A 27,294-nucleotide genomic window follows, 5' to 3' on the forward strand; every position below is an offset into this window, starting at 1 on the left:
TCATCAAATGTATTCATCATCATCATCGTTTAACGTCCGCTTTCCATGCTAGCATGGGTTGGACGATTTGACTGAGGACTGGTGAAACCGGATGGCAACACCAGGCTCCAATCTAATTTGGCAGCGTTTCTACAGCTGGATGCCCTTCCTAACGCCAACCACTCAGAGAGTGTAGTGGGTGCTTTTACATGTCACCCGCATGAAAACGGCCACGCTCGAAATGGTGTCTTTTATGTGCCACCCGCACAAGAGCCAGTCCAGGGGCACTGGCAACAATCTCGCTCAAAAACCCTACAAGGCCAGTCAGGTGGTACTGGCAACGGTCACACTCAGGATGGTACATCTTATGTGCCACCCACACAAGAGCCAGTCCAGGGGCCCTGGCAACGATCTCACTTGGCTTGCCGGGTCTTCTCACGCACAGCACATTTCCAAAGGTCTCGGTCAGTAGTCATCGCCTCGGTGAGGCCCAATGTTCGAAGGTCTTGCCTCACCACCTCAGCCCAGGTCTTCCTGGGCCTACCTCTTCCATGGGTTCCCTCAACTGTTAGGGAGTGGCACTTTTTCACGCAGCTATCCTCATTCATTCTCACCACATGTCCAAACCAGCGCAATCATCTCACTTGCACACCACTACTGATGCTTCTTATGTTCAGCTTTTCTCTCAAGATACTTACACTCTGACAGGTATGCACATTTACATTACACATCCAGTGGAGCATACTGGCTTCATTCCTTGCGAGCTTACACATGTCCTCAGCAGTCACATTATAAATATTAATAAAGAAAGAAAACAAAGAGCAGCATTATACATCATTAGATATTCTATAAATACTATTCACTTATAGTTATTTATATTGGTTTCAAATTTTGGCACAAGGCCAGCAATTTCAAGGGAGGGGTAAGTCAATTACATTCATCCCAGTACTCAACTGGTACTTATTTTATTGACCCTGAAAGGATGAAAAGCAAAGTAGACCTCGTCAGAATTTGAACTCAGAATGTAAAGACAGATGAAATACTAAGCATTTCAACTGACATGCTAAGAATTCTGCCAACTTGCTACCTTATATAGTTACTTATGTTGCTTATGTAAAGTGCTCATCTTGTATAGAGAAATAGTTTGAGCTGATTATCTGTCTTGATGAAACAGATCTATTATCAGAAATGCTTCTGTTGCTACCATCTATTCTGTTTTGTTTTAAATCAAGCATAGAGTGTTGAAGTTTACATTTTGCAATGTGTCTTTTTCTTTTATAAGATTATAGGGTGTGATATGAATGAGATTTGAGATTTTGGCTACTATTTCTAGAGACTAAGCAACCATATTGCAGTACTTAATGACTCATTTCACTTCACTGAATATACTTCAAGATCTTATTGGTATTCATTTTATCATAATAAAGACAGCTTGGAAAGCTAACAAATAAAATTAAGTCTTGTACAAAACAAAATGGATAAAATATCCATTTAAACTCTCTTTTATCTATCTTCACTATTCTAAAACCATCAAAATCACAAAGAAACCTTATACCATAAATATCTTAAAAAGTATATTTGCTTGCAAACATAAGCACATTTCAAGAGGTCTTAGAAACTGTTTTGTTCATTATACTATTAATACATAATATATCTGACATGGGTGAAGGAGAGAGGATGTGTGCATATATGTGTGTATGGATCCATGTGTTTATGTATACACACACACGCACACACACACATTTTAAGGAAACAGGACACTCGTATTTTATATATATCTGTAACAGTTGGAAAAGCTTTCTAGTATGGTTGGCAGTTCATATGTAAAATGTCAATTTCAAACATCAAAATGTATTTATGAAGGGGTACTGGATATGTATTTTCCAGTTATTTTCTATCAGTTATGTCTATTTTTTACTTTGATTATAACAGTTTGATTTAGAGATTTTTTAAAATTACAAATACAGTGCAGTACACTAATTCAGTGCAATACACTACTTTTCTCTTTATATCAATTTATTGGGAATAGAGAAAAGAAATACATTCTGTCAAGTGCAGACTACCTTATACTTGGATAAAAACAATAAAAAAAAGAAAAGAAAACATGTAAAAATGGTAGGAGAATGCTCCCAGTGTTGAGGTTACCAAGTGTTAATTGTATTTACTTACTTCAGTTCAACACTTATGAAATTTGATCCCAGCCATGAATTTGAACTAAACTGCTTTCATACCCTCTCTTCTGAAATCAGTTGTCTTACTACTTTGACTAAAGTGCAATATTTACTGTCTGTAGATTATGTCAAAGATGATGTTGTTGTTTAGTCCCAAAGTAGCAGTGTTCAAACAGGTATATTACAAAAAGCATGTTGGCTGTGAGCACCACCTCACTCCAGCTGTTGTATTCCACTGGCTACATTGAATCCATGTGTGCTTTCTTGTGAGATGTTAGAATATGATGCAAGGGTTCTGGCTGCTATTTCCAGCTGATCAGATGATCACTCAGAGGCTCCTGCATTGGCTTGTTTTTGTTGTTATTGAAGCAATGTTGTAGAGTATTAGTGATTGCAGAGGGAGACATGTCACATGATTAAGACATTCTTGCTGATCACATACAATCCCAACAGCCTTTATATAGTTTACTTTCTGATTACCTACTCCAGTATATTAATTATCATCATCATCATCATCATTATGTTTACTTCTTCCTTGCTTGGCATGGGTTGGACTATATATATGACAGGCTTCAAATCTACTCACTAGACTTTGGCTGGTCTGAGGCTATAGTAGAAGACACTTGCCCAAGGTGCCAAGCAGTGAGCCTGAACCCAGAACCATGTATTTAGGAAGCAAGCTTCTTACCACTCAGTCATGCCTGCACCTACAATTAAAAGCATTTCAGCCATAATCATTCTATATTTTTTCAGATACAGTATATTGAGGATTATATTGTCTAATGTAACCTTCTTTTTAAAGTTGGTAGAGCATGATTTGCAGGAAATTTTGTTTGGCTGCTAATTTCAGCTGCCAAACAAAACTTCCAGCGAGGGAGTTACTACCTGGTCATTTAACCCTTTAACATTCAGATTACACTGTCTTGAATTAATCACCTATTATCTTATGATTTCAAGATTTCAATGGTGTATTTGTTTATTTTTACTATGACATTGTAGGGTAGGTGTGAGATGTTGGATGTGGCCAGTTTGAACATAATAGAGGCAGAATATTTGGCTGGATATGGTCGGTTTAAATACTACTTTGAGTTGTTTGAGTGACTGGGTGGTGACTTGAAGACATCAAAGTAAACAATACAACTAATTGTTCTAAATAAATGTTTGCACTTAGTTTTGATTTACTAGTTATTTGTTCACGGAAAACACAATTATTTTAATATTCTACTACTTTATTCCTGCTATTCTAAAATAGTTGGCTAATTCCATGATTTTGTAGTTGCTTAACGCTAGGTCAGCCTTGACCAAACAGACCTATGATCACAGGAATTGCAGCCTTAACCAAGTGATTTAAAAGTCCCTTTTGCATTAATATAAATTGACTAAAAACTGAGGTCCATTGAACTAGGTTGAGTTTCTTATGGTACATTTTGTTCCCCATTCTGACCATCCCTCCCTCATACCTCACACCTCTTTGCAGCCTTTACTATTGCATTCATTATCCCTCTCTCCCTTGGCCCTAGTTGCCATCCCCATCAACTGCCACAGTTAAGGAATTCCTGGACAGTTGGTCTACTGTCATGCTGTTCATACTGCCAGCTACTCTGACCACCCTAGGCAGTTGAATTTGACAATTACAGCCAAGTTAACTGCTATATTGTGTCATGTTTGCAACAATGAGTATTCTCTCATCTTTTGATAATGACATTTCTGTAAAATATATTGGTTTCCAATTTTGGCACAAGGCCAGCAAGTTTGGGGGAGGAAGTAAGTTGATTAGATCGACCCCAGTTCTCAACTGGTACTTATTTCATCAACCCTGAAAGGATGAAAGGCAAAGTTGACTCCAGCAAATTTTAACTCGGAACATAAAGATGGACAAAATGCTGCTAAGCATTTTGCCCAGCATGCTAACAATCTTGCCAGCTATCTGCCATTTTCTATGAAATGTATTAAAGCAATATGGATACATCCATCAAAAGTTATTTGTGATGTGAATGAATCTGGCTGCTATTTCTAGACAGGTCTAGTGACCCCCATTAGCATGAATATTCTATATCTTTATTACTATTTATTGTGAAACCAAATAAATTTGTTGTGGCACTGTCACAGTTGAAACAATTTTAGATTATTCAAACTAGGAGTTTCTTTTCACTTCAGTGATGGCAAATCCTTTACCTGAATCAATTTTAGAAATTTTAGTAAGACATTAAATTGTAATTACTAGTCTGTTGTAAAAAACAACAATTTGACACTCATGAACATTTTTGAGAGGTAGTTCAAAATTCTCTTTAATAAAGATTATTGCTATCTTCAATTATCTTGACAAAATAAATTGAATGAAGTCTCTAAATTAATTTCCCTTTTGGTATCTCACTTAGTGACAGATTTCTAAGCCATTCTTTTGTATAAACCCACCCACCAAAATTAAAGCTAAATGAAAGAAAAATTTCAATAATTCTATAAAAAAATAATTCTATTGGTTCTATCTATAGTCTTCACCTCTTGAGTTAATTTTATTGTTTGTCATGGATGGTTTGTTATCAATAGTGAATGCTCTTATTTCAGAATTCCCATCTCTCCACCCTTTCCAATTTCACTTTATTCATTGTTCTGTAGGGATTTGTTTGTTGTTGATGGGGTTTCTTTGTGTTGTTTTGATATCAGTTTAAATGAGGATAAAAGAAAAAGAGAAACAATTTCTTTAATCAACCAGAAATAGATTTATTTAATTACCATTTTATACTTTGCTGTTGATTAATATAAATCCATGAAAATTTGGTCTTTAATGCTGATGAAGAAATTTACTCAAGCATAGTGTTCTTGCATTCTTCTCTGGGGACTATTTCATAAATTCAATTACTACATTTAATCATTCTTGTATTTTGCACTTTGCTGTTGGTAATTGAAGATTTTAAGAAATTTGCATATGCATTGACTTATAAATCTGTACACGACGAGTTTTATCATTCATTTAAACAGAAACAATAAGTATTTATTCAAAAGATAACCTTAGGCAAGTGAGATTCCATCATATCTTGTTAATTTGATGTCTGAATGAGGAAATTTCATTTGAATGTTTGATAGTGTTCTCAGGTTTTATGACATTTGGATATATGGGATACATTGCATAATGACATGGGAGTAACACAGGAGTACAACCTATTATCAATAAAGAGGATTGTGGTTATTATCGTTTAACCCCAGGTCAACCCTCAATTTGCTGACTTATAGTCAAGGATGTTCCAATCATAATCAATGCATCCCTTTTGTTTATCTAGGACAGCATTTTCCAGTCATCTTCTTTTTTTTAAAGACAACAGGGTGTAATTAAAGATAATTTAGTTGCTGTATCTAGCAGGTCATATGATCATGAAGATTCTCTCTCATATAACAGAGAAGATTTTCAACATGGGAGTATAATTCCTGTTAAGTGTGTAATTGGATCAAATCTTGGTACTTTTATATCTATCTACCTCTTTTGGCATACATATTTCACTGGTCTGATGAATAACCAAACAACTTAAATCTTTGTTTTCCCATCATCCAACTTGTATCATTGTCTTACTATTTTTTTATTTTTTAAATCTGCAATCGGTTAAACTGCAGAAACTACTAACACATAAACAAATATGTGTGTGTGTGTGTGTGTGTGTATGCACATGTCGGGATAATTAGTAATAACCTTTGTATCAGCACTGGCAGCTTCACTAATCAATTTTATGTTGTGCAAATTCAAATGCTTCTTGAATCTTTCAAACCAGCCAATACTAACCAGAAAAGGTTTTACATTAGAAGTTTCACTTTCCTATTTCTGAAAATTGCTATACAAATTTTTGGTTTCTGTTAATTACCACTATGCTTATCAGCACTATGTGGTAAGTCTGATCTTCATCCCAAGAGCTGTTTGTTCCATTTTAAGTACCATGTTAGATCAATGAGAAAAATAGTTCAAGCAGTTAACAAAGTAACTTCTTGTGCACTTGACTTTCTCCCTATTGTCATGTATGTTTCCTGTTATAGACATTGCAAGCTTTAGTGATGTTCTACTTGTATTATGTTTGAACTGGCCAGATCTGGCCTCTCACACCTATGTGACAATGTCATTTAAAGCATAAACAATCACATCATTGAAATCTCAAAGTTCCAAGAAAATATATAGTTAATTCAAAGCAATATGAATAAATACAGATTACATATGATGGGTTAATCTGAATGCTATAGGATTAAAGACATTTCATTTAAGATTTAAAATGTACTAAAGTATGTTAGCTAATGTGATTGCATTTTATTTTAGATGGAATGGATTATCTTGCTCATATTATAATTGCTGTTGCTCATTAAGGAATTGGTGGTCTGGTAATGGTGGTGGTGGTGGTGGTTGTTATACTGGTTTTAGTGTTGATGCTAGTTGTGTTAGTGTTGATGATAGGTAACAGTGGTGGTAGAGGTTGCTTAATACATTTATATATATGTATGTATGTATGTATGTATGTATGCATGTATGTATTGGCAGATAGGTAGATAAAATTATAGATAGATATTCATTGTAACTCAAGAAAATATACACAAACACACACAAATGTTCGCAGTGAAAAGTTCCACCTCACTCTCTGTGTGTGTTTAGAGTGATGCACAAACACACACACACACATGTATATATGTATCATGTTTGTAGTTTTGAAATCGTTAACTTTGATCTTAGCTAAAACGCTGAGAAGAAGCTTTTTAGTAGTGAACAAGGAAGTGTAGTTTTAAAATTCTTAAAATTTATTCAAGTTTTCATAAGAATAAAATTACAGACCATACCTCGAAATTAGTGGTCATATTTTACAATTGCTCTATGTGTAAAATCCTGTACATAAAGTAGTCATAATGTGAAGAGAGTGTGTGTGTGTGTGTGTGTACATGCATGTATGTGCACACATACAGATATGTATTACATAGGCACACTTGACTATGTATATATAATGTTACTTGTAGCTGTTTATTTGGCTATAGCATTTTAGTTCTTTCATCCAACAAATAAGATATGTTAGTAAACTTCTATCCAGTCAGTTATAGATTGTAGTGATAAAGCTCTCTTTTGAGAATATGTGTTCCCAGCTGTCAATTCCCAGTTTCCTTGTTTATGAATGCTTTTATCTTATTGCTGCCATTCTGACCTGTCATTGGATGAAAATGGCAATAGACGTGCTAGTGTTTTCTTATTGCAATTGCTGTAGTGGCTTTTTAACAGTTGACAATTAAGTATATTTGCTTTTATTGTGCTAACTTTACATGGTAAGAGATATTCATTCAGAAAGGTTTTGATACTATCCTTAAGCCATACCAAAGTTTGATATTAATAATAAATATCAAATTTACATTCACTTTTCCCAATAATTGTTAATTATATGAGTAAAATATGAATTATTTAGTTAAGGACTTCACAGAAAGTGTCAATGGATTCTTGATATAACTAGGTTCTGAAATCTAAGTGGAGGATAATTATGATAGAAACTGACATAGAAAATATTGGAATAAAGTAGTTAGATCATTCTCAAGAGCACCTTTGGGATTGTTCAAAATTATAAATTATGACAAATGGAAAAACTTGCCATCACTGATAAGATGAGTCATCAATACCATCATCCAGTCTATGCTTGCATGAATTGGATGATGATATTGATGAGGAAAGAATGTAGCTTTTTTTTTTATTTATGCTTTTTGTTTTTTTAGATTTTGGTTTTTGTGTTGAAAAATGCCTAAGCATAATGTTAGATCATTTTGATATTATATCCTTCCTCAATATGCAACTTTTTTCCCTTATTTATATTGTTTTCTTTTTTTTTTTAAGATGTTAGAAATAATCAGTAGAGCATTTGATAAAATATTTTGTGGTATTTTGCTACATTCTAAGTCAAAATTCCATTGAAATTCACTTTGTCTTTGATTCTTCTGAGATTGATAAAATAAGTATTGGAGTTGACTATACATTAAAAATCTTGCCTAGAATGGTCTCAGCTGAAATAAATAAAAGAATTAAAAAAATATTATTTTGAAAATTTCTTTACATTGGTTCTTTTGAGACTGTTTTGTATTTTTGAGTGCTAAGATCTTTCATTGCGTGATTATGGCTTTTACATATTAAAACATAATGTGTGCCTAATGTGCACTTGAATAACCACAGTGCAGCAATCTAATCGTATGGTTACTAACATATAAACACAGAAGCACACATTCACCTCTCCACACACACACACACACACACACACACACACACACACACACACATATATATAAACACACATGTATATACAGATACACATACAAACACGTATATACATGTACACATATAAATGAACATACATGCACAGTTTTACAAACACAAATCCACCTACACATATCAAAGAAATTAATATGTATACACTAAAACAGTAGAGCTGGGTGGATGTTATGAGAAGTAATTTGATTTATATATAGACATAGGACTGAAAATTAGACTGGGATAGTTGGACAGTGAGGGTGTTAGGAGAAGAGGAATAATTTACTCCGTATATAAACATAGATTTGAAAGACAAGTGGAGGAGCAGCAATTCACACTTTGGTGTGATAGATATCACACCTGGATAAAGTTTTTATTTATCTTTATCTCTTTATTCTTGCTAGACTGGACTAGCACTCTGTCGTTTATAGTAATGAAGGTTCCAGTTGATTTGATCAACTGCTTGTGAAATTAAAGGGCAAGCGGCTGAGCACTCCACATGAAGACATTCCTTTAGTGTAGTTCTCAAGGAGATTCAGTATGACACACCAAATATGACAAGGCCAGCCCTTTGAATTACAGGTACAACTCATTTTTCCCAACAGAGTGAACTGGAGCAATATGAAATAAAGTGTCTTGCTCAAGAACACAATGCATTGCTGGGAATCAAACTCATGACCTTAGGCTGTGAGCCAAATACCCTAACCGCTAAGCCATACTTTGTGTATTAATGTTTAATTTTTGATTGTGTGAATCATTCCTTTATAATTGTAGTTATTTGTTCTACACTATTCAAAAAACACATCTCTTTGTTGTGAACTTAGTAAACATGAAACACATGATTTAGATTTTGCAAAGATATAGCCATACTATATCATTATTTATTAATCCTGCAGCACCTTTTGGGTGCACAGTGTTCTTGTGAATTCATATTACATATTTCTGTCTTGAACCACTTCTTACATGTCCATCCAATTTTCTTCATAATCCTCTTTCATCATTCTTGGCTAGATTCCTCTCACTCTGCTATGTCTTCTCTTTCCCATAGTTTACTATTTCAAAGTTTACTTTTTAAGATTCCCTATTCTTCAAATTTATCTTTTCCTAATAGATTTCCTTCCATTTGAAAAACAAAATTCTAAGATTTATTTTGAAAATTTCTTAAACTTTCTTCCAAATTTTCATGTTTTTTTAGGCACTAAATATATTTACATTATTCACTATTTAAGATTAATACTCTCACTTTTTAACTCTATTTGTGCATGTTAAAAAAATGACTGAGTTTATGAATTTTTTTTTTTAATTAGCTGGGGCTCTAAAATGAATGGGCAGACAAAACTTTTCACCAGAGGTGCACACATAAGCTCACAGACACTTAAGCCTCATACAGAGGCTGACACAGTTGTACAAATCAAATATAAACAAACTTAAGGGTCACAATAAGTAGAAAAGGGGAAATGCACTCTGATACCTAACAACACTCTCCAGATAATTACTTAGAGCACATGTGCAGATGATGTTTGATTCCAACTGAGGTGTATTTGTTTTTCACTATTCATTCAGACTGTTCTCTTTATATTTGATTTGTATGACTGTGTGTCTGTATGTATGTATTTATGTGTGTGAAAATATATTTTAAAACATTTTTTTTATGTAAATTGATTTTAATTTCTGAAAATAAGTTTTCTCTATATATTTATTGTTAAAGAAATGTATGTGTGTGTGTATATATATAATCATTTAATATATGTATTTATTTATTTATATATTCATTGTTGTTAATATTGTTTTTATTTTTATTTTTCTTGCAGTTACTGGCAGAAATCTCTGAATTGGATGAGACTTGTGGTGAGAACAATCATATTCTATCCCAAACGGAACACAGTGAAAATATACAGCATAATGATAATTCATTAAGTCGAAGTGAAACTTACTGGTCTCCGGGAAGCAGTCCTTCTATGCGAAAACCTTACAGACGCAGCCTTAGCCTGCCTTTTGCCAACCATGATGGTGAAGACGGCAGGTCAATACTTCACTGTTCAAAGGTTGATTTGGAGTATCCAGTGACAACAGCAGGTTTTGGATCCCCCCCTGAATTACCCAGCAAGATTGGCAGAAGCCTACGTAAACACAATACGGTAAGACGTTTTTCCACCCAGCGAAGTTTAAGCTCCGACTGCACTAAAGAGAAACACTTTTCAACCAGTGCTGAGAGTCATGGTTACTCTAGAGTGCTTGATGACTTATCTCCTTCACACCACACAGTCAGTTTCACTCCAGCTACAGAGGAAACAGCTGGTAGTGACTATTCTAAAACTTTATTAAAAAGAACAACAGATCGGCCTGCATCTCTAGATGAGGTCCAACTTCGGGCTCAGTTTTTGGATTTACGACTAAAAGGATACAATGCCTCTGAAGTAACAACAAGCAAATCTAACGGGAAGGTTTCTCCTTCTCTGTCTGACCACTTTAATAAGCCTTGTTTGTATGATAGTGAAACTGGTATTATTATCCAACATGGTGATGAAATAAATTACTTACCTCCCAAAAGTCCAGGAATACTACGAAGAATGTTTCGTCGTGGGAGATCTTTCAGTGAAAAAGTTAAGCCTCTAAGGCTTGATGAAGTTATAATTGCTCCAAAAGAATCTCTGGCTCGGAAAATGTCCATGAAGTCAATTTTCCGTCGAAGTAGAAGTGGCAGTAATTCTTCTCAGAAGAGTAAAGAATTTGATGCTTCCATTAAGGATTTACTTGGCTCCAATGCTGGTAGATTGGAGGATGGCAGTGATGACAGAATGTCTAAGGAATCATATGAGAAAGGAAGTGATCCGTCAGGTTTGCCTTTAACACCAATGAGTGATGAAGGCAGCCACCGGAGTAACTTCTCATCTTTAAGCATGATTTCCTCAGCAAGTTCTACACCACCCACTTCTCCAGCTAGTTTTAGTTGTACTCTTGTTGGCTCTGACATACCAAAAGATGAAGTATTTGAGGATGATAATACTTTGAGTCTAGCCTATGACAAGAACTACAACAGTAAGTTGCTCTCATTTCGGAAATCATGCAAACAACACCAGCCTCGTAATAGTTGTGTTGGTAAAGGGGTCAGTGAGTCAGAAGCCACTGGTGCATATAGTGGATCTTCCAGCAATTCAAATGCTTACTTTGCTGCATCTGACTTGCATTCTGGATCTGGCTCATCCTTTCAGCACCCCACACCAATGTCAGCTCAGGAAATGGATAAACTTGCTGCTGTTGCCCGTGGCGAGATGGTGTCCAGTAACAGTAGTGACAGTGGTATACAACATGATTCTAGCCTTCAGTCCAGCAATGAGTCATTGAAGGTAAGTTAATAAACTAAATGAATAAATAAATATTGAGCACAGTACTCTGCTCAAATAATTCATTTCAATATATTTGTTTCTAACGCCATGCTGCTCTTCAAGGATGGTTCTTGAGCAGTAGGGAACAAGGGACACTTTGTCTGAAAATGTATCAATATTTGAAGAAGTTGTTTATGATTTTCACTCTATCTTTGCAGCAAAAATAACAATGTCAGACTAGGAAAAAAAATTTTTATTGAGAAATTCAAATTTTAAACCTTCAAATCATTTCTTTTTTCAGAAAATTACTGACACAAATTCAAATATATTTCCTCCTTTTTTCAGTTACAAAAATTTGGGAAAATTCTTGCTAAGATATATGTTATTGACTACAAGAAAATATTTGGCAAAATTATAGAGAATTGTAGTGATAGAGAGGAAAGGTTAATCGGGTTAGAATCAATTTTCTCTTTGGTTTATTAGGGCGTAATAGTTTTTGGAACAATACATTATTGGTATATGCTATAGAAAAGAGTACTTCTAAAGCCATTAGATCTTCCTGTTCTTGTTGTAGAATGAATAAATATCGTAGCAGCTTTCTGTATGTAAATAATTTAATGTGAAGGAAATTACTATGCTAGGAAATGGTTTCAAGGGTTATGATCAATTGTTTAGTTCCAGGTACTGCTCAGTCAGTGAGCTTTTCCAGTAATACTAACTGTAGTTAAATAAAAACAAAAGAGAAAGAGAAAACTAGGGGATTTATGTTAGATTGTTCAAAACCTTTGTAGCTTGCTAAAGCAATGGAGGATAACAAAATAAATATATCGAGGTGTTTCAGGTAGACAATATACTGGAGATGTAAATTATTGAAGAGTTGCTTCAGGTTATGTAACTACCTATATTCTTTTGGCTAAACTAAAGTCTAACAAATTTGAAAATTAAATCAGATGAATATATTGAGAAAAATTAAGCTAGCACACAATGGTTCAGGGAGAAATAAAATCAGATTAAGCTAATGGAGGATCAGTAGTATATATTTTGAAGGAGCCCATCTTAAATAACATGAAAATTTACTATCAGAAAATATAATTTTTTAAAAAATACCATTGTAATATCATAGTTAAACAAATAATCCATGAATATATTTTCATTATCAAAGTATTATAATTAGCATTGAAAATTGACAAACATTGGTTCAAACTTTGTTTTGATTAAATTATATTTTCATCATTTGACATAAACAAAATTGTTTAAGATAGCGAAAGTATCTATTCTCATACAGCACTTGTTCATTCACGCAAACTTGTTCAATCTGCTTAAACTCGTAATGCTTCTTTTGTTGTTATTGTTGATTTTTTTTTGTATATACTATATATTTTGTTTAAATAGATTACTTTCTTAAATAATGTATTGTTTCCAAAACTAATTTATCACACTTGAAGTGTAGATTTTAAGAAAGCATGAAGCCTATAAGATGTGCTTTGTTTGTTATTATATTTATCTAGCAATGGACGCAGAGTAAAATATATAAATGTATTTCATTGTTTTCATGAAATCTTTTAAATTTCAGTGTATGCACTAATTTTTTGTGTAATCCATGCATTAGATTATCTCTTTAAATTTATTTTTCATCCAACCCATATTTTCAATGAAATACAATATTCATACTAGTTAAGATAGTTTTTAATTTATTATTTATTTATATTTTTTCATGTTATGAAGTAATACTTTCTCAAGACCTGTATATACATTATTATTGAGCTATAGAAATAAATATCTAAAGAGTACTTTTCCCATACTTAAAGAAGAGGCTCAGTGACTGAGTCTAAATTATCATTAACTGATCTCAGATGGCAAAACATGGGTGGGGTACCTTTATTTATTCAATTGCAGATGCTGCATGAACCTCTCTCTCTCTCTCTCTCTCTCTCTCTCTCTCTCTCTCTCTCTCTCTCTCTCTCTCTCTCTCTCTCTCTCTCTCTCTCTCTCTCTCTCTCTCTCTCTCTCTCTCTCTCACACACACACACACACACACACACACACACACACACACACACACACACACACACGAGTAGTCAAGTTTTGGGTATAATCTAAAATTAATATTGGGCCATATTTTTGTCAGAGTCAACTGTGTTGTTTTCTAAAGCATTATTGTAAGACAAACTAGATTGTAGACTTTTCATGATTGATTAATAATTGTCAAAGATAAACCAATATTTCTTGTCTCGGTTTAATCCTTTAGCATTCAGATCAATTTATCAAATGTAAGCTTATTTATCTATGTTTTTAAAAATTAATTATGTAGTATCTTGTAGCTTCAAGGTTTTGAAGATGTGATTATTTATTTCAAGAATGACATTGTAGGGTAGGTGTGAGAGACTGGATCTGGTCAGTTTCAACATAAAACAAGTAAAATATTTGGGCTGGATATGGCCAGTTTAAATGTTAAGGGTTTATACTTTTAAACTGCAGTAAAAATGTTTATCTTCAGAGAAACATTATTAAATATTTCTGTATCAATTGACCATATATCATACTTGGAAGTTAATAGACAAACATATTTAATAACTGTAAATGAGATTTAGAGCTTGACAGACAGTATATTGTCTTTCTATAGTTTCATGCCTTTGAGATAAGTAATATTTAGCTAAGTAGAAAAGGCACTTTTGAGATGAGTAATATTTAGCTAAGTAGAAAATTAATGATTTTAAACTATTTAGACTCTAAATTGTTGAATAAAAGTGTTCATTATAGGGATACGGTTTTCTTCATTGAATTTAAATAGTTTTCTCAGCATCCTTGATCACATCACATCACATATTGATTATCTTTTGAATCTTTCTCCTTCTTTTTTTTTTTTTAAGTGTTCTGTTTATACCTAATGTGTTTTGTTTACTGAGGCAATCCCATTGTGAGATACTGCTGATCCTACCTTGTTAACTACAGATTTAAAAAAAAAGAAAAAAAAACCCAAAAAACAATGCTTGGTTTTGTACTATTCTTTTTTGTTTTGTCTTGTCTTTTAATCAACCAAACACTGCATGAATGTACCAAGTATAGTACTATACAACAATAGTCTAGTGTGTATTGTTCTGCATCATTTTATGGATTTGAATTTGTTGCAACTCTCTCCTCTCCCCCTCCCTCCCCTCTCTTTCTCTCTTTCTTTCTCTCTCTCTCTCTCTCTCTCTCTCTCATAGAAACATAAGTGTTTATTTTCTAGATGTTTCAAAAATATAAATTTCACATTAGCATCGTAGTTCCATTTTCCATTGTATAATATTTATTGAAACAAAGGCAAGTTTGTGCACATGACAATAATATACTGAACTAGGCATTCAAGCCTGTTTGCTTGCTATACATACTGAATTATATTTTCATAGTGAAAGAATACAGTTGGAAATTAACTCTAGTGCTATACTGATAAAAATTGGTTGAAACAATTTAAGTAAATATTGAAAACCTGGCAAGAGATTTTCTTTTTTACTTAATTGATCATTTAAAATGTGTCACATCTAACAATAGATATTGTTATATTGTTTTCTCAAGTAGAAATCATTTTAGTATTTTCCAAGTTATTAGCTCTCAGAGATGTATTTGTACTTGTAAAATAATTTTTCTTTCTGTGTGTAGTAATGATAATTGTTGTTGTTTTGCTCCAGACTAAGCAGACTCATGTTCAAAGGCTTTCCAGTCTTGGACAGCTGGTCTTTTGTATCAGGCACAGTATTGTCTATGATTACATTTTTCTAATGACTTATCTGTTTCTTATTTCTTTATTGCTCTCAAGGGGCTAAACATAGAGGGAATAAACAAGGACAAACAAAGGGATTAAGTTGATTACATCGACCCCAGTGTGTAACTGGTACTTAATTTATCAACCCCGAAAGGATGAAAGGCAAAGTTGACCTCAGCAGAATTTGAACTCAGAACGTAGCGGCAGATGAAATACCGCTAAGCATTTCGCCCGGTGTACTAACGTTTCTGCCAGCTCACCACCTTTATCAGATAATGACTTATCTGTTTCTATAGAAGGTAGAGTGTTATTGAAGGGTAATTGTGCTGCTATTTCTAACGGATCTCTGTAATTGGCTAGTAGTAGCTCTTAATGGTTTGACTGTATAAATAAATTGTTATTCTGTCAATATATTATATACCTTTTAAGCAGATTATGCTTATTTCCTATATCCTCATTTGTGAGGGTGCATATTCTGGTGGTTAAGGCATTGCACTCACAATCATGAGATTGTGGTTTCAATTCCTAGACCTGGTGGTGCATTGTGTTCTTGAGCAAAACACTTCATCTTACATTGCTCTGTGATCACTTTGACACCTGACATGTGATACACCATGCACCTGTTCAGGCATATGTGCAGGTTGTTTGGCCAAGGCTGAACACTCATACATTGTATTTGATGTGAGAGGCCATCATATTCTCATTGACATCACCATCATTATCATTTTATGCCCATTTTTCCATGATGGCTTGGGTTGGATGGGATTTCTTCAGCACAGCAGTTCGCCCACTTGTTGCAGTCCATTATGAAATCCTTTATGAGGTTCAGTATCTTGAAATCAACCTTGATCACTTCTTCTTTTCTTCATTAGTTTTCTCTTTCTTCAGGATCTCTTGGCACTTCTTTATATTGAGTGGCACAATCTTCACTGGGGAAAGATTTAATATTTACAATTAAGTCTCTTCTGTTTCTTAGTGAGCATCAAGTATATCTGAATTATGTGTTCACCTGACTGGACTGATAGATGATCGTTCTGTTGAAGCTAGTGTTGCAAATGGTTAGATCATTTGTGTCACATAATGCCAAGAATTTTTACCATCTTCTCATGCTTTTGCTGCATCCATAGCCTCAATGAACAGTGGTGTAGCCATCAAGGTGTTATCCAACATGTCCATTAAAGTTTTTTTGTGTGTACGATAGTATTCCCAGAGAGAAAGATTGATACTTAGGGTTAATCAAAGAACCTCACTGATCCAGGATTATCCTTACTACCAAGCGTACGTGTCCTTCCAGCTATTATTCGCAAGTCTACAAGTGCAATGTGAGATTAAAACTGTTGTCTTGAACCATGCTTACCTCTCTTATCTTTCCTTAGTGAAATGTGGAAAGTTTATGAAGAAGAGGGCAAGTATCTGTCCTCATTCCTTTCAGGATACAACCTCTTTTACAATAGTCACCAGATGAAGGGAAACTGCCTGTACTTCTTACATAAAGAAAGGCTGAGACGATCTTCAAAATGGACTGAACCACTTGCTGGATATCTCCTACACACAAAACAGCTGTTCAACAAAACTTCATGAGCCAGCTATGCTAACACATTAACTAAGTGCATGTAGAACAGTTTCATTGTTTTGTGTGCTTCTCAAACAGTCCAACTGATGGCACTTCTATGCCCAAATGGACATTGCTCTCCAGGTGCTGGGTTGCAACCACACCAACTTGTCCTAGTTAATGTATATGCCATTGTTATTGTCTGGAATTTCTGCTGTGACCACCAGGATGATGGTGGTGGTGGTGGTGGTGGTGGTAGTTTGCTTTGTAAGGATGGAGATTATCTTTAGATGTATGTAAAAAAAAAATTAAACATAATGATGATAGCTCTGGTTAGTGCTATGGGAAAGCAACTCATTTGAGAACTTCTTGGAGATCAAAAAAAAAAATCTAGTTGTAATTAATTTTCTTTTATTGCCTCAATCTCATATAACATCAAGAAATAATTGCTGAGCATTTATTTTTCATGTGTAAATATTTATTTGACTTGATTTTATATAACTGAAATCAGTTTCATCATCAAGAAAGAATTATTAACTTCATGAAATACTTTTTAGCCTATTTATTTTGGTTTGTGAGTAAGTCACATGGGTGATATTCACCTCCCCATGGCAACACAATAGATACTTCTGATATTTTTTATGCCTCACAATTTTGATTACTTTCAAGAAGGATAGTGAAGTGTTAGGGGATATTTCCAAGTTGTCAAGATTCTCTTTATTGTTGGTTTATTATTTACATCAGCAGAACAAGATTGTGAATGCACACTACATTTCATTACAATAGTGTTATTTTCCCTTTATAAATCCCTACCTGTCTTTTATATATATGTATGTATGTATATATATATATATATATATATATATATATATGTATATATATATTGAAAAAACCCCAAAAAACAAATATTTCTGCCAATTGAATTGAACTCCTTTTTACTATTATTCTGGATTGTGTATTCTATTTGGTTCTTTCAGATATGCACAGCATTGCATACAAATCAATAAAATTTTTAATCAGATGTATATATATATTCTTTTACTTGTTTTAATCATTTGACTGTAGCCATGCTGGAACACCACCTTCAGTCAAACATATCAGCTCCAGGACTTATTTTTTTATTCTATCAGCTTCTATTGCCAAGTTGCTAAGTTATGGGAATGTAAACACACCAACATCGGCTGTCAAGTGATGGTGGGGGTGGACAAACACACACACATATATACGATGGACTTCCTTCCGTTTCCGTCTACCAAATCCACTCACAAGGCTTTGGTCGGCCCAAGGCTATAGTAGAAGACACTTGCCCAAGGTGCCATGCAGTGGGACTGAGCCCGGAACTTCTTACCACACAGCCACTCTTGTGCCTTACATATATACTGTGATTGAGAAGACCCAGCAAGTAAAGTGAGATCATAGCCGTAACCTATACCAGTGTCGCATAATCAGCCCATTTAAAAAGTATTTTTGAATCATCAGACAACACGCCGTGCTATTGAGTCAAGTAAAATGAAAATCAAAATCACAATCAGAATTTCAATCAAATCAAAATCAAATTGGAAATTGTAGTTGTGGCCAATGCCAGTGCCACCTGACTGGATCCCACGCTGGTCGATGCCAGCCCCTGCCCCGACTGGCTCCTGTGCCGGTCGCACATAAAAAGCACCATTCAAACATGGCTGATGCCAGTGCTGTCTGACTGGCTCCCATACCGGTGGCACGTAAAAAGCACCCACTACACTCTCGGAGTGGTTGGCGTTACGAAGGGCATCCAGCTGTAGAAACCTTGCCAGATCAGATTGGAACCTGATGCAGCCTCCTGGCTTGCCAGTCCCCAGTCAAACCATCCAACCCATGCCAGCATAGAAAACGAACATTAAATGATGATGATATATACCTTATCTTTGTGCATTATATATATATATATATATATATATATATATATATCATCATCATCATCATCATCATCATCGTTTAACGTCCGCTTTCCATGCTAGCATGGGTTGGACGATTTGACTGAGGACTGGTGAAACCGGATGGCAACACCAGGCTCCAATCTAATTTGGCAGAGTTTCTACAGCTGGATGCCCTTCCTAACGCCAACCACTCAGAGAGTGTAGTGGGTGCTTTTACGTGTCACCCGCACGAAAACGGCCACGCTCGAAATGGTGTCTTTTATGTGCCACCCGCACAAGCCAGTCCAGGGGCACTGGCAACGATCTCACTCGAAAATCCTATGGGAGCCAGTCAGGCGGTACTGGCAACGGCCACGCTCAAAATGCTGCATCTCATGTGCCACCCGCACAAGAGCCAGTCCAGGGGCACTGGCAACGATCTTACTTGGCTTGCCGGGTCTTCTCACGCACAGCACATTTCCAAAGGTCTCGGTCAGTAGTCATCGCCTCGGTGAGGCCATATATACATACCTTATCTTTGCTATATTTTCTTACCCTTCTTCCTTTGATCCTGCGTTCTTTACCCTCTCTACTTCCCACTTACTGAAAATATCCTAACATTTTAACAGGGTTTGCTCAAATTCTAGCTCTAACTTGTATTTTGTTGTGATCATTTTTTTATTTCCTAAACAGCATGATATATTTTGATAAATCCTTAATATACACACCATCATTGTACACAAAATTATTTCAAGCCAATGGAGTGTTTACATGGTTGCTCAATCTGCTAGAAACAGTAACCAAATATTCCTCCAACTACAAGCTGTTATCTTTAAAATGCATACATCAAATAATGTTGTCTGAAGTACACTATTCCTATAAAAGAAATGTCATGATGTGATTGCTTTTAATCATTGGTCTTTTTGATCAGGGTCAATCTGGAACTAAACAACGACAACTACAACAGAAATTACAAAATATGTTGCAGGATTTCTTCAGAGTCTATCTTTGTTTCTGAGTCACTTAATTTCAATATAAAAGCTGTATATTATTCTGACCTTATTCAAACATTACAGTCAGCAGGAGAATATCTTTAGATTTTTATCTGTTTCCTTCCCTCACCTCCCACCCATCTGGAAATTCATTTCTTTAAAGTAAATAATAGCAGAATTATTTTCTAGTACAACCTGATACTTAGAAAAGGTCAAACAACAGTGATGATTCCCTAAAATAAATAAACAGCAGAAATGAAATATATAAAATATATTTATTTGATCCAATAATGCAGCATCTCTAATAATTTCACCTGCTATAAATAGCAACCAAATAATCTAAATAAGTGTGGTTTTCAAGGAGTGTGTCTTTCTTAATCCTTTAGCATCCAGATTACATTGTCTTATGTAAAGCTTTTCTTATTCATTGTTTTGAATTAGTGATGTATTATCTCAAAGCTTTCAGATTTCAAAGATGTGATTGTTTATTTTTAGAATGGCATTGTAGGTTAGGTGTTAGAGGCCAGATTTGGCCAGTTTGAAGATAAAATAGGGAGAATATTTGGGCCTGATCTGGTCAGTTTAAATGCTAAAGAGTTAATAGAAACCTCTCCTTCAAAATCACAGCATTAAATACTTTATTAAGAGCCTCTGTGATGAGAAAGTTGACATATTACAGTCCATATCACATTATTTCACATATCATAATGAGTTATCATTATACATGCTCTATACTTTGTTTTTAAACTACTTTCATATTTATTATGTAAACAGGTGCAGGAGTGGCTGTGTGGTAAATAGCTTGCTTACCAACCACATGATTCTGGGTTCAGTCCCACTGTGTGGCACCTTGGGCAAGTGTCTTCTACTATATCCTCGGGCTGACGAAAGCCTTGTGAGTGGATTTAGTAGATGGAAACTGAAAGAAGCCCGTCATATATATGTATGTATATATATATATATATATATATATATATGTGTGTGTGTGTGTGTGTGTGTGTATGTTTGTGTGTCTGTGTTTGTCCCCCCACCATCGCTTGACAACCGATGCTGGTGTGTTTACGTCCCCGTAACTTAGCGGTTCGGCAAAAAGAGACCAATAGAATAAGTACTAGGCTTACAAAGAATAAGTCCTGAGGTCGATTTTCTCGACTAAAGGCAGTGCTCCAGCATGGCTGCAGTCAAATGACTGAAACAAGTAAAAGAGGTTATCCCTTAAAATCACAATAATATTTGTTTATTAATATCTAAACCCATTTTGTTTCTAGTTTCAAATATTTCTATAGGTATTAGTATTATTTAAAATTAGGAACAAATTGGATTTAAGATATTTAGATATTAGTATTATTTTTGGTTTATTTTAATTTAAACTTATATTCATAAATTGAGCTCAGTTTATCAGTCAGCTTTATATCTGTCTAACAAACCATTTTTATTTTATGGCATCTTGTTTTAGACATTTGAGGACTTATCTTTTCATAATTACCTACATTTGACTATCATATTACAAATTTTAAGTTACCCATAGAGAGAATGTTGAATAAGTTCAAAATCTTAAAATCCTGACAGATTTTTGCAATTCACTGGCTTTCAACCATTTTGATAATAATGACACTTTAAAGTAGTTTCTTTTAGAAGTTTACTAAATTTAGCTAATCAGTTTTTATAACATATTAAAACCAAACCATAGCTGTCATTTGCTGCTGAGTATGATTTAGTAGTGTGGATCATGTTTTTACTAATTGCTTTAGGTACCTATGTAGTCATGAGCTGGTATAGATACCCATTCAGTCTTTCACCCTTGACCCAGTAGTACAACTAGGGTGTTACAGCTGGTGAGAAGGTTGCACTAACACTCAGCTAATATTCATATCTAGCTGTGTAGACTAGAGCAACGTGAAATGAAGTGCCTTGCTCAAATTATAACATACTACCTGCTCTATGAATTGAACCAATGGCCTTAAGATTGTGAGAGCAACACCCTAACCACTAGGCCACTCAATATAACCAGCTTGCATCATTCTTAAGCATGTTACTGCAATATCTAGACTGGAAAAAAGAAACAAACACTACTACTCTAATTTATTTGTATATCAGAAGTTAAAACCAGTTGTTAAAATCCTAGATAACTTGAATATGTTTACTACTTTGAACAGACTGATCAAATACAGATAAAATATTAACTGGCTTACACAAAATAGATTTGATAAAAGACTGCAGAAATTAGAATTAGCTATATAATATCTATACTATCTTGGATTAGCAATTCAGTCTCAGAATAGCTTCTAAATTTAATATCATATATTTGGTATTTTAATATTTGTATATAATTTCTTTCTTCTTTGAACCAGTTGCTATATTCTTTTTCATTCAATGAATGTCTTGTGATAAACATGACAGGTTTTAAAATTTCAGTTTCTTTAAAATTATTATTATTGTTATTATTATTATTTTCTAAAAATGTTTTGTATTATCAGAACATGAAGAATATTTCTGTAATGTCATAAATGCTGTTTATGCTAGTTTTTTTTTTTTGTTTTTTTTCGTTTCATATAATCGCATATGTTTATTTTACTCTTAAGTTTTTAGTAAAACTGTTAGAAAATGTAATTTCTTTTGTGGTAAGTTATTTTTTTTATATGTTTTAATACTACAAAGTCAGATTTATTTTGAAACTTTATTACATAAGTTTATTTAAATTTGAATGCACAACTATTCAATGAAATTAATTAGCATTTCCTTCATTGAAGATAGGACTTCTGTCAAAATTTTCATGCTAACATATTTTAATTCCAACCCCAAACATTCCTTTGACAGTAGTTGTTAGTTCTTTGTATTATAACCAAAATGTGAAGAAGACAGTGTAAGTGGAAAGTGTCAATCATTTCCACCAACCAATATCAATTATAGAGCTTTAAATGTCTGTTACAACTTATTGTTACTGATCAGTATTTTTTTTTTAAATTTGTTCATTTGTGTGTTTCTTACCTCATATTTGGTAGATTTTTTTTTTTTTCTGCAGATAGTAATTAGTTCTTAGCAATAATATAAAGCATTTATCTTACCACCTTCACCCAAACTTAAATCATATACACTGTTCCTATTTTTTTTTTAGTTTTGGTTTAATATATTTATAGACTGAAATATAATACTTTCATTTGTGCCAATACAGAATAAAAAAAAATTGTAAGATAGTCATAAGTTGATTGTCTTTTCCAGCAGTTGTTAATGAATGATTTTCAGTAGGTGATTAGCAAATGATCTTTAAATTAGAATTGTTTATACTCATTTGTTCACTCATTTAATATCTATTAGCTATATTAGCATGGTAAAATAGATGTTAAGTGAAATGATCAAACAAATTGCTTGCATGTGCATATATATATATATATATATATATATATATATATATATATATATATACATGTATGTATGTGCATATATGCATAAATACATACACAGATACATTTAAGCATATATACACATGCATGCATGCACTTACAAAATCACACACACACATGCATATATATATATATATATATATATATATATATATATATATATATGAATGATAATTTGGCTGTCATTTTTATCTAAGGAATATATAAAAATTAGAAGCAAAGGAAAGAAGAAAACAAAAGGGTGCTACTCATTTCTGTATTCTGCTATGAATGATAAGGCCTATTCTGATAGAGAAGTGTTTGTCCCAAACCACAGACTGATGCTAACTTATACCAGGGCTGTTATGGTGTGATTTGTGAGCTTCCCTTTTGGCTTTGCTATAGAGATTCATAAAGATCCAAAAGTCATTGTATTCTTGGTGCTAACCGCCATCAGTGGAGACTTATCTCAAACAAGATTCTCTCATGAGTGAGTAACTCTTGCAGTGTTTTAAGGTTGCTTTCAGTGCATCTTTGAATCTTTTATATGGTGCACCAACACTGCATCCTCCAGTTGATAGTTCAGAATAGATTATCTGTGGGAGTTTGCAGTCAGATATTCTGACAACATGCCTAACCTTTTGCAGCTTGATTTGGTTGAGCTTAGCAAATAAACTGAGAGCATTGGTATGCCTGTATCAGGAATTTACTCCTGTCACTTTATGTTTAGAATCTTCCTAAGAGAAGACATGAGGAAATTATGAAACCTTTTTTGTATCAATATTTCAAAAAGTCTTTTTTGAAACAATCTCTGACATAGAGAACTTTTGGGCTTCTCTAAAGAGATTCTGTATACTTTTGCAGCTGACATCCATGGCCATACAGGTAGACAGTACAGGATTGGTTTGAGGAAAATAATTAATCAAGGTTATCATTTATGGTCCAAACTCACTGTCAAAGGCAGATGTTCTGCACTCATGTAAAAGTGATTTCCAAAATGAATTAAGAATCATGAAAAATAAGTGGTTTGAAAAACAGGATCAGGAGGTGAATTTCTAGGCTGGCACAAATAATGTACAAAAATTATTCATATAATTTAGGCCCAAGTGGAGTTGCATCTAGATTAAATTAAGGCTTTCCATCCTTTCAGCAGATAGAAATATGTATCACAAAGAAGCAATACATGAAAGTTGACTTGAACACTTTTAAAATGTTCTGAAAAGACCATGCAACATAAATGGGCCATCTGTTGACAATCCGTTGATTACCATCAACACAGTTCTTGATGAAGTTCCCAACTCTTTTGAATGCAATGAAGCTACAAGGTTCTGTGTTTTATTAAAGCTTCAGGTTCTGTCTTTTGATAAAGCAGCAGGTTTAAATTCAATTCCTGCTAAAATAAAATACCCTCGGTGGTGAAATGCTCATTGAAAAACTGAGCTGTTTTTTTCCTTCTTGCAGTCAACAAGCACCACTCCTCAAGAATTCAGGAATGATATAATTATTTATTTTCATCAGAAGAAAGGCAACAGGCATTCATGTAGCAATCACAGAAGCCTTTCCCCTTTTGTGAATTGCTGGCAAGAATTTTGATGAGAATATTCTTGCATTGCCTCAGTAACTATCTTGCCACTAACAATCTTCTACCACAAAGCAAAGAAGTGTATATCCAAGAAAAATGTATAGAGCAGAATCAGACCCTACATATAACCTTTGTTGATCTCACAAAAGCTTTTGACACAATGTGTCATGGTAGCTTATGGAGAATCATTTCCAAATAGTGTCCGCATATGTTCATGCCTATGATGTGCCAATTTCATGATGGCATGTTATTAAATTTTATATGGTAGATGTAGCTATCATTTTCTGTCACAAATAGAATGAAATTCACTTGTGTCTTAGCACCTACTCTTCATTATCATGTTTTGTGCTATGTAGAAGAAGCCTTTAGAACACTACCATTTGGAATCAACATTACATACAGATATGATGCCAAATAGTTTAACTCTTTAGTATTCAGATTACTCTGTCAAATGTAATACTTATTCACATTTTATAAAATTAATCCTGTATTATCTTGTAGCTTTGATATTTCAAAGATATGATTGCTTTTTTTCAGAATGATATTGCAGGGTAGATGTGAGAAGCCTAATCTGGTCAATTTTAGCATAAAACAGATAGAATATTTAGGTCAGATATAGCTGGTTTAAATGTTAAAGAGTTACTCTTTGCCAGCAAAAACCAAATTTGCAAACAATTATAGATTGCTTGCACCAGATGAGTCCAATATACAAGCGTATGTTGATAAATTTTCATAAGCCTTCCACAACTTCAGTGTCACAATACAAAAACAAAAAGTGTTACATTTATCTGTCCCAGGGCATGCACCGTGTGTACTTCTTGGAATAAAAGTAACTAAAACCGAGATGCAAAATGTGGAAAATTTTGAATATCTTTGAAGTACACTTTGCTTAAAAGCCTGCATTGATGTCATCACATAGTGACAAAGCTAGTACAGCTTATGGTGCAGAAACAGTACACCAGTTCCATGCTAAAAAGATATATATATATGTGTGTGTGTGTGTGTGTGTGTGCACGTGTATGTATATATATGTACATACATATATGTATACATATATGTATACATATATGCATCTACATACACAAATACATTCATAAATAATAAATGTATGTATGTGCATGTATATGTGGGTCTACAGTCATGTATGTATGTGAATGTATAACGTATGTATGTATATATATATATATATATATATATATATATATATATATATATATATATATATATATATATATATAATTCAGATAAAATTTAATACATTCCATGGAATTTTTTTTCTGCTAGAATTCTGTTAACAATTATCTAAAAATACAGAAGGCTTTTTTATATTCTTTCAGTATTCTGTATGTTTCATCATTCAGAACTGTTCATTTTAAATAAATCTCAGGAGACCGTGAGGAAAGGTAATTCTCTCAAAATGACATCAAATGTAATGCTTTCCTAATGGATCTTGCAGGAATTCATCTACAATTGGAAGTTGTACACTTTCAGGCTTCTGAGTAATTAGGATGGCGTATCTGCCTACAGCTGTCTTTCTCCTTTCACCACAATCTGAAGTATTTGGCATCCACTTGTCACTCAATTAGTTCCCATTATTTCTTTCAGTGTTTGTAGGTTACAGCTTCATTCCCAGTGGATGCATCGACACACATACTTTATAATAGACTACGTCTGACCTCACATGGTTTATATAGAACTGTTTATATAGTAAGCTAATAATAGTTAGATATATTCATCATTGATACCAGTTGTCTTCCCTATTTCCTCCACAGCCATTATATATTCATTGTAGAATATTTAGAAAATATTCATTGTAGTGGCTGTGGAAGAAATAATTTATTATATATTAAAATGTATTTAATTTGTTATTGCTGTTTTCATTGTCATCATTGTTACTGTCACTACTACCATCACCATTTCCAAAACTTCTCAGGTAAATTCCCTCATCATCTTTGGTCTTTAATGAAAGTCTCTATTATAATGTGGAGGCGCAATGGTCCAGTGGTTAGGGCAGCAGACTCGCGGTCATAGGATCGCGGTTTCGATTCCCAGACCGGGCGTTGTGAGTGTTTATTGAGCGAAAACACCTAAAGCTCCACAAGGCTCCGGCAGGGGATGGTGGCGAACCCTGCTGTACTCTTCCACCAGAACTTTCTCTTACTCTTTCTTCCTGTTTTTGTTGTACCGGTATTTCAAAGGGCCAGCCTTGTCACACTGTGTCACGCTGAATATCCCCGAGAACTATGTTAAGGGTACACGTATCTGTGGAATGCTCATCCACTTGCACGTTAATTTCATGAGCAGGTTGTTCCTTTGATCGGATCAACTGGAACCCTTGATGTCGTAAGCGACGGAGTGCCAACAAAAAACCATTATAATGTATAGGCAGTTAAAGTTTCTGAAAACTGAGTCTTTAGGTTTGCATGTTTCA

General features: G+C 34.0%; 1 protein-coding gene across 10 annotated transcripts in view; it reads left to right on the plus strand.

Moving 5' to 3' along the window:
• LOC106874706 (uncharacterized) overlaps window positions 1-27,294 on the plus strand; it is a 777,908-nt gene that overhangs the window by 531,554 nt on the left and 219,060 nt on the right. For 8 of the 10 annotated variants that reach the window (XR_016241517.1, XR_016241515.1, XR_016241516.1 and 5 more), the window contains one exon: window positions 10,206-11,741. Coding sequence is in view for 7 of the 10 variants with exons in the window: in XM_089350800.1 (XP_089206926.1) it covers window positions 10,206-11,741 (1,536 nt within the window). In the remaining 3 variants the exon portion in view is untranslated. The remainder of the gene's footprint in view (window positions 1-10,205; window positions 11,742-27,294) is intronic. The other 2 variants (XM_089350802.1, XM_089350801.1) reach the window with 1 other exon arrangement.

This window comes from Octopus bimaculoides, chromosome 4 (genome assembly GCF_046866305.1).
Source record: "Octopus bimaculoides isolate indiv1 chromosome 4, ASM4686630v1, whole genome shotgun sequence".
In the NCBI taxonomy this organism is placed as follows: domain Eukaryota; kingdom Metazoa; phylum Mollusca; class Cephalopoda; order Octopoda; family Octopodidae; genus Octopus; species Octopus bimaculoides.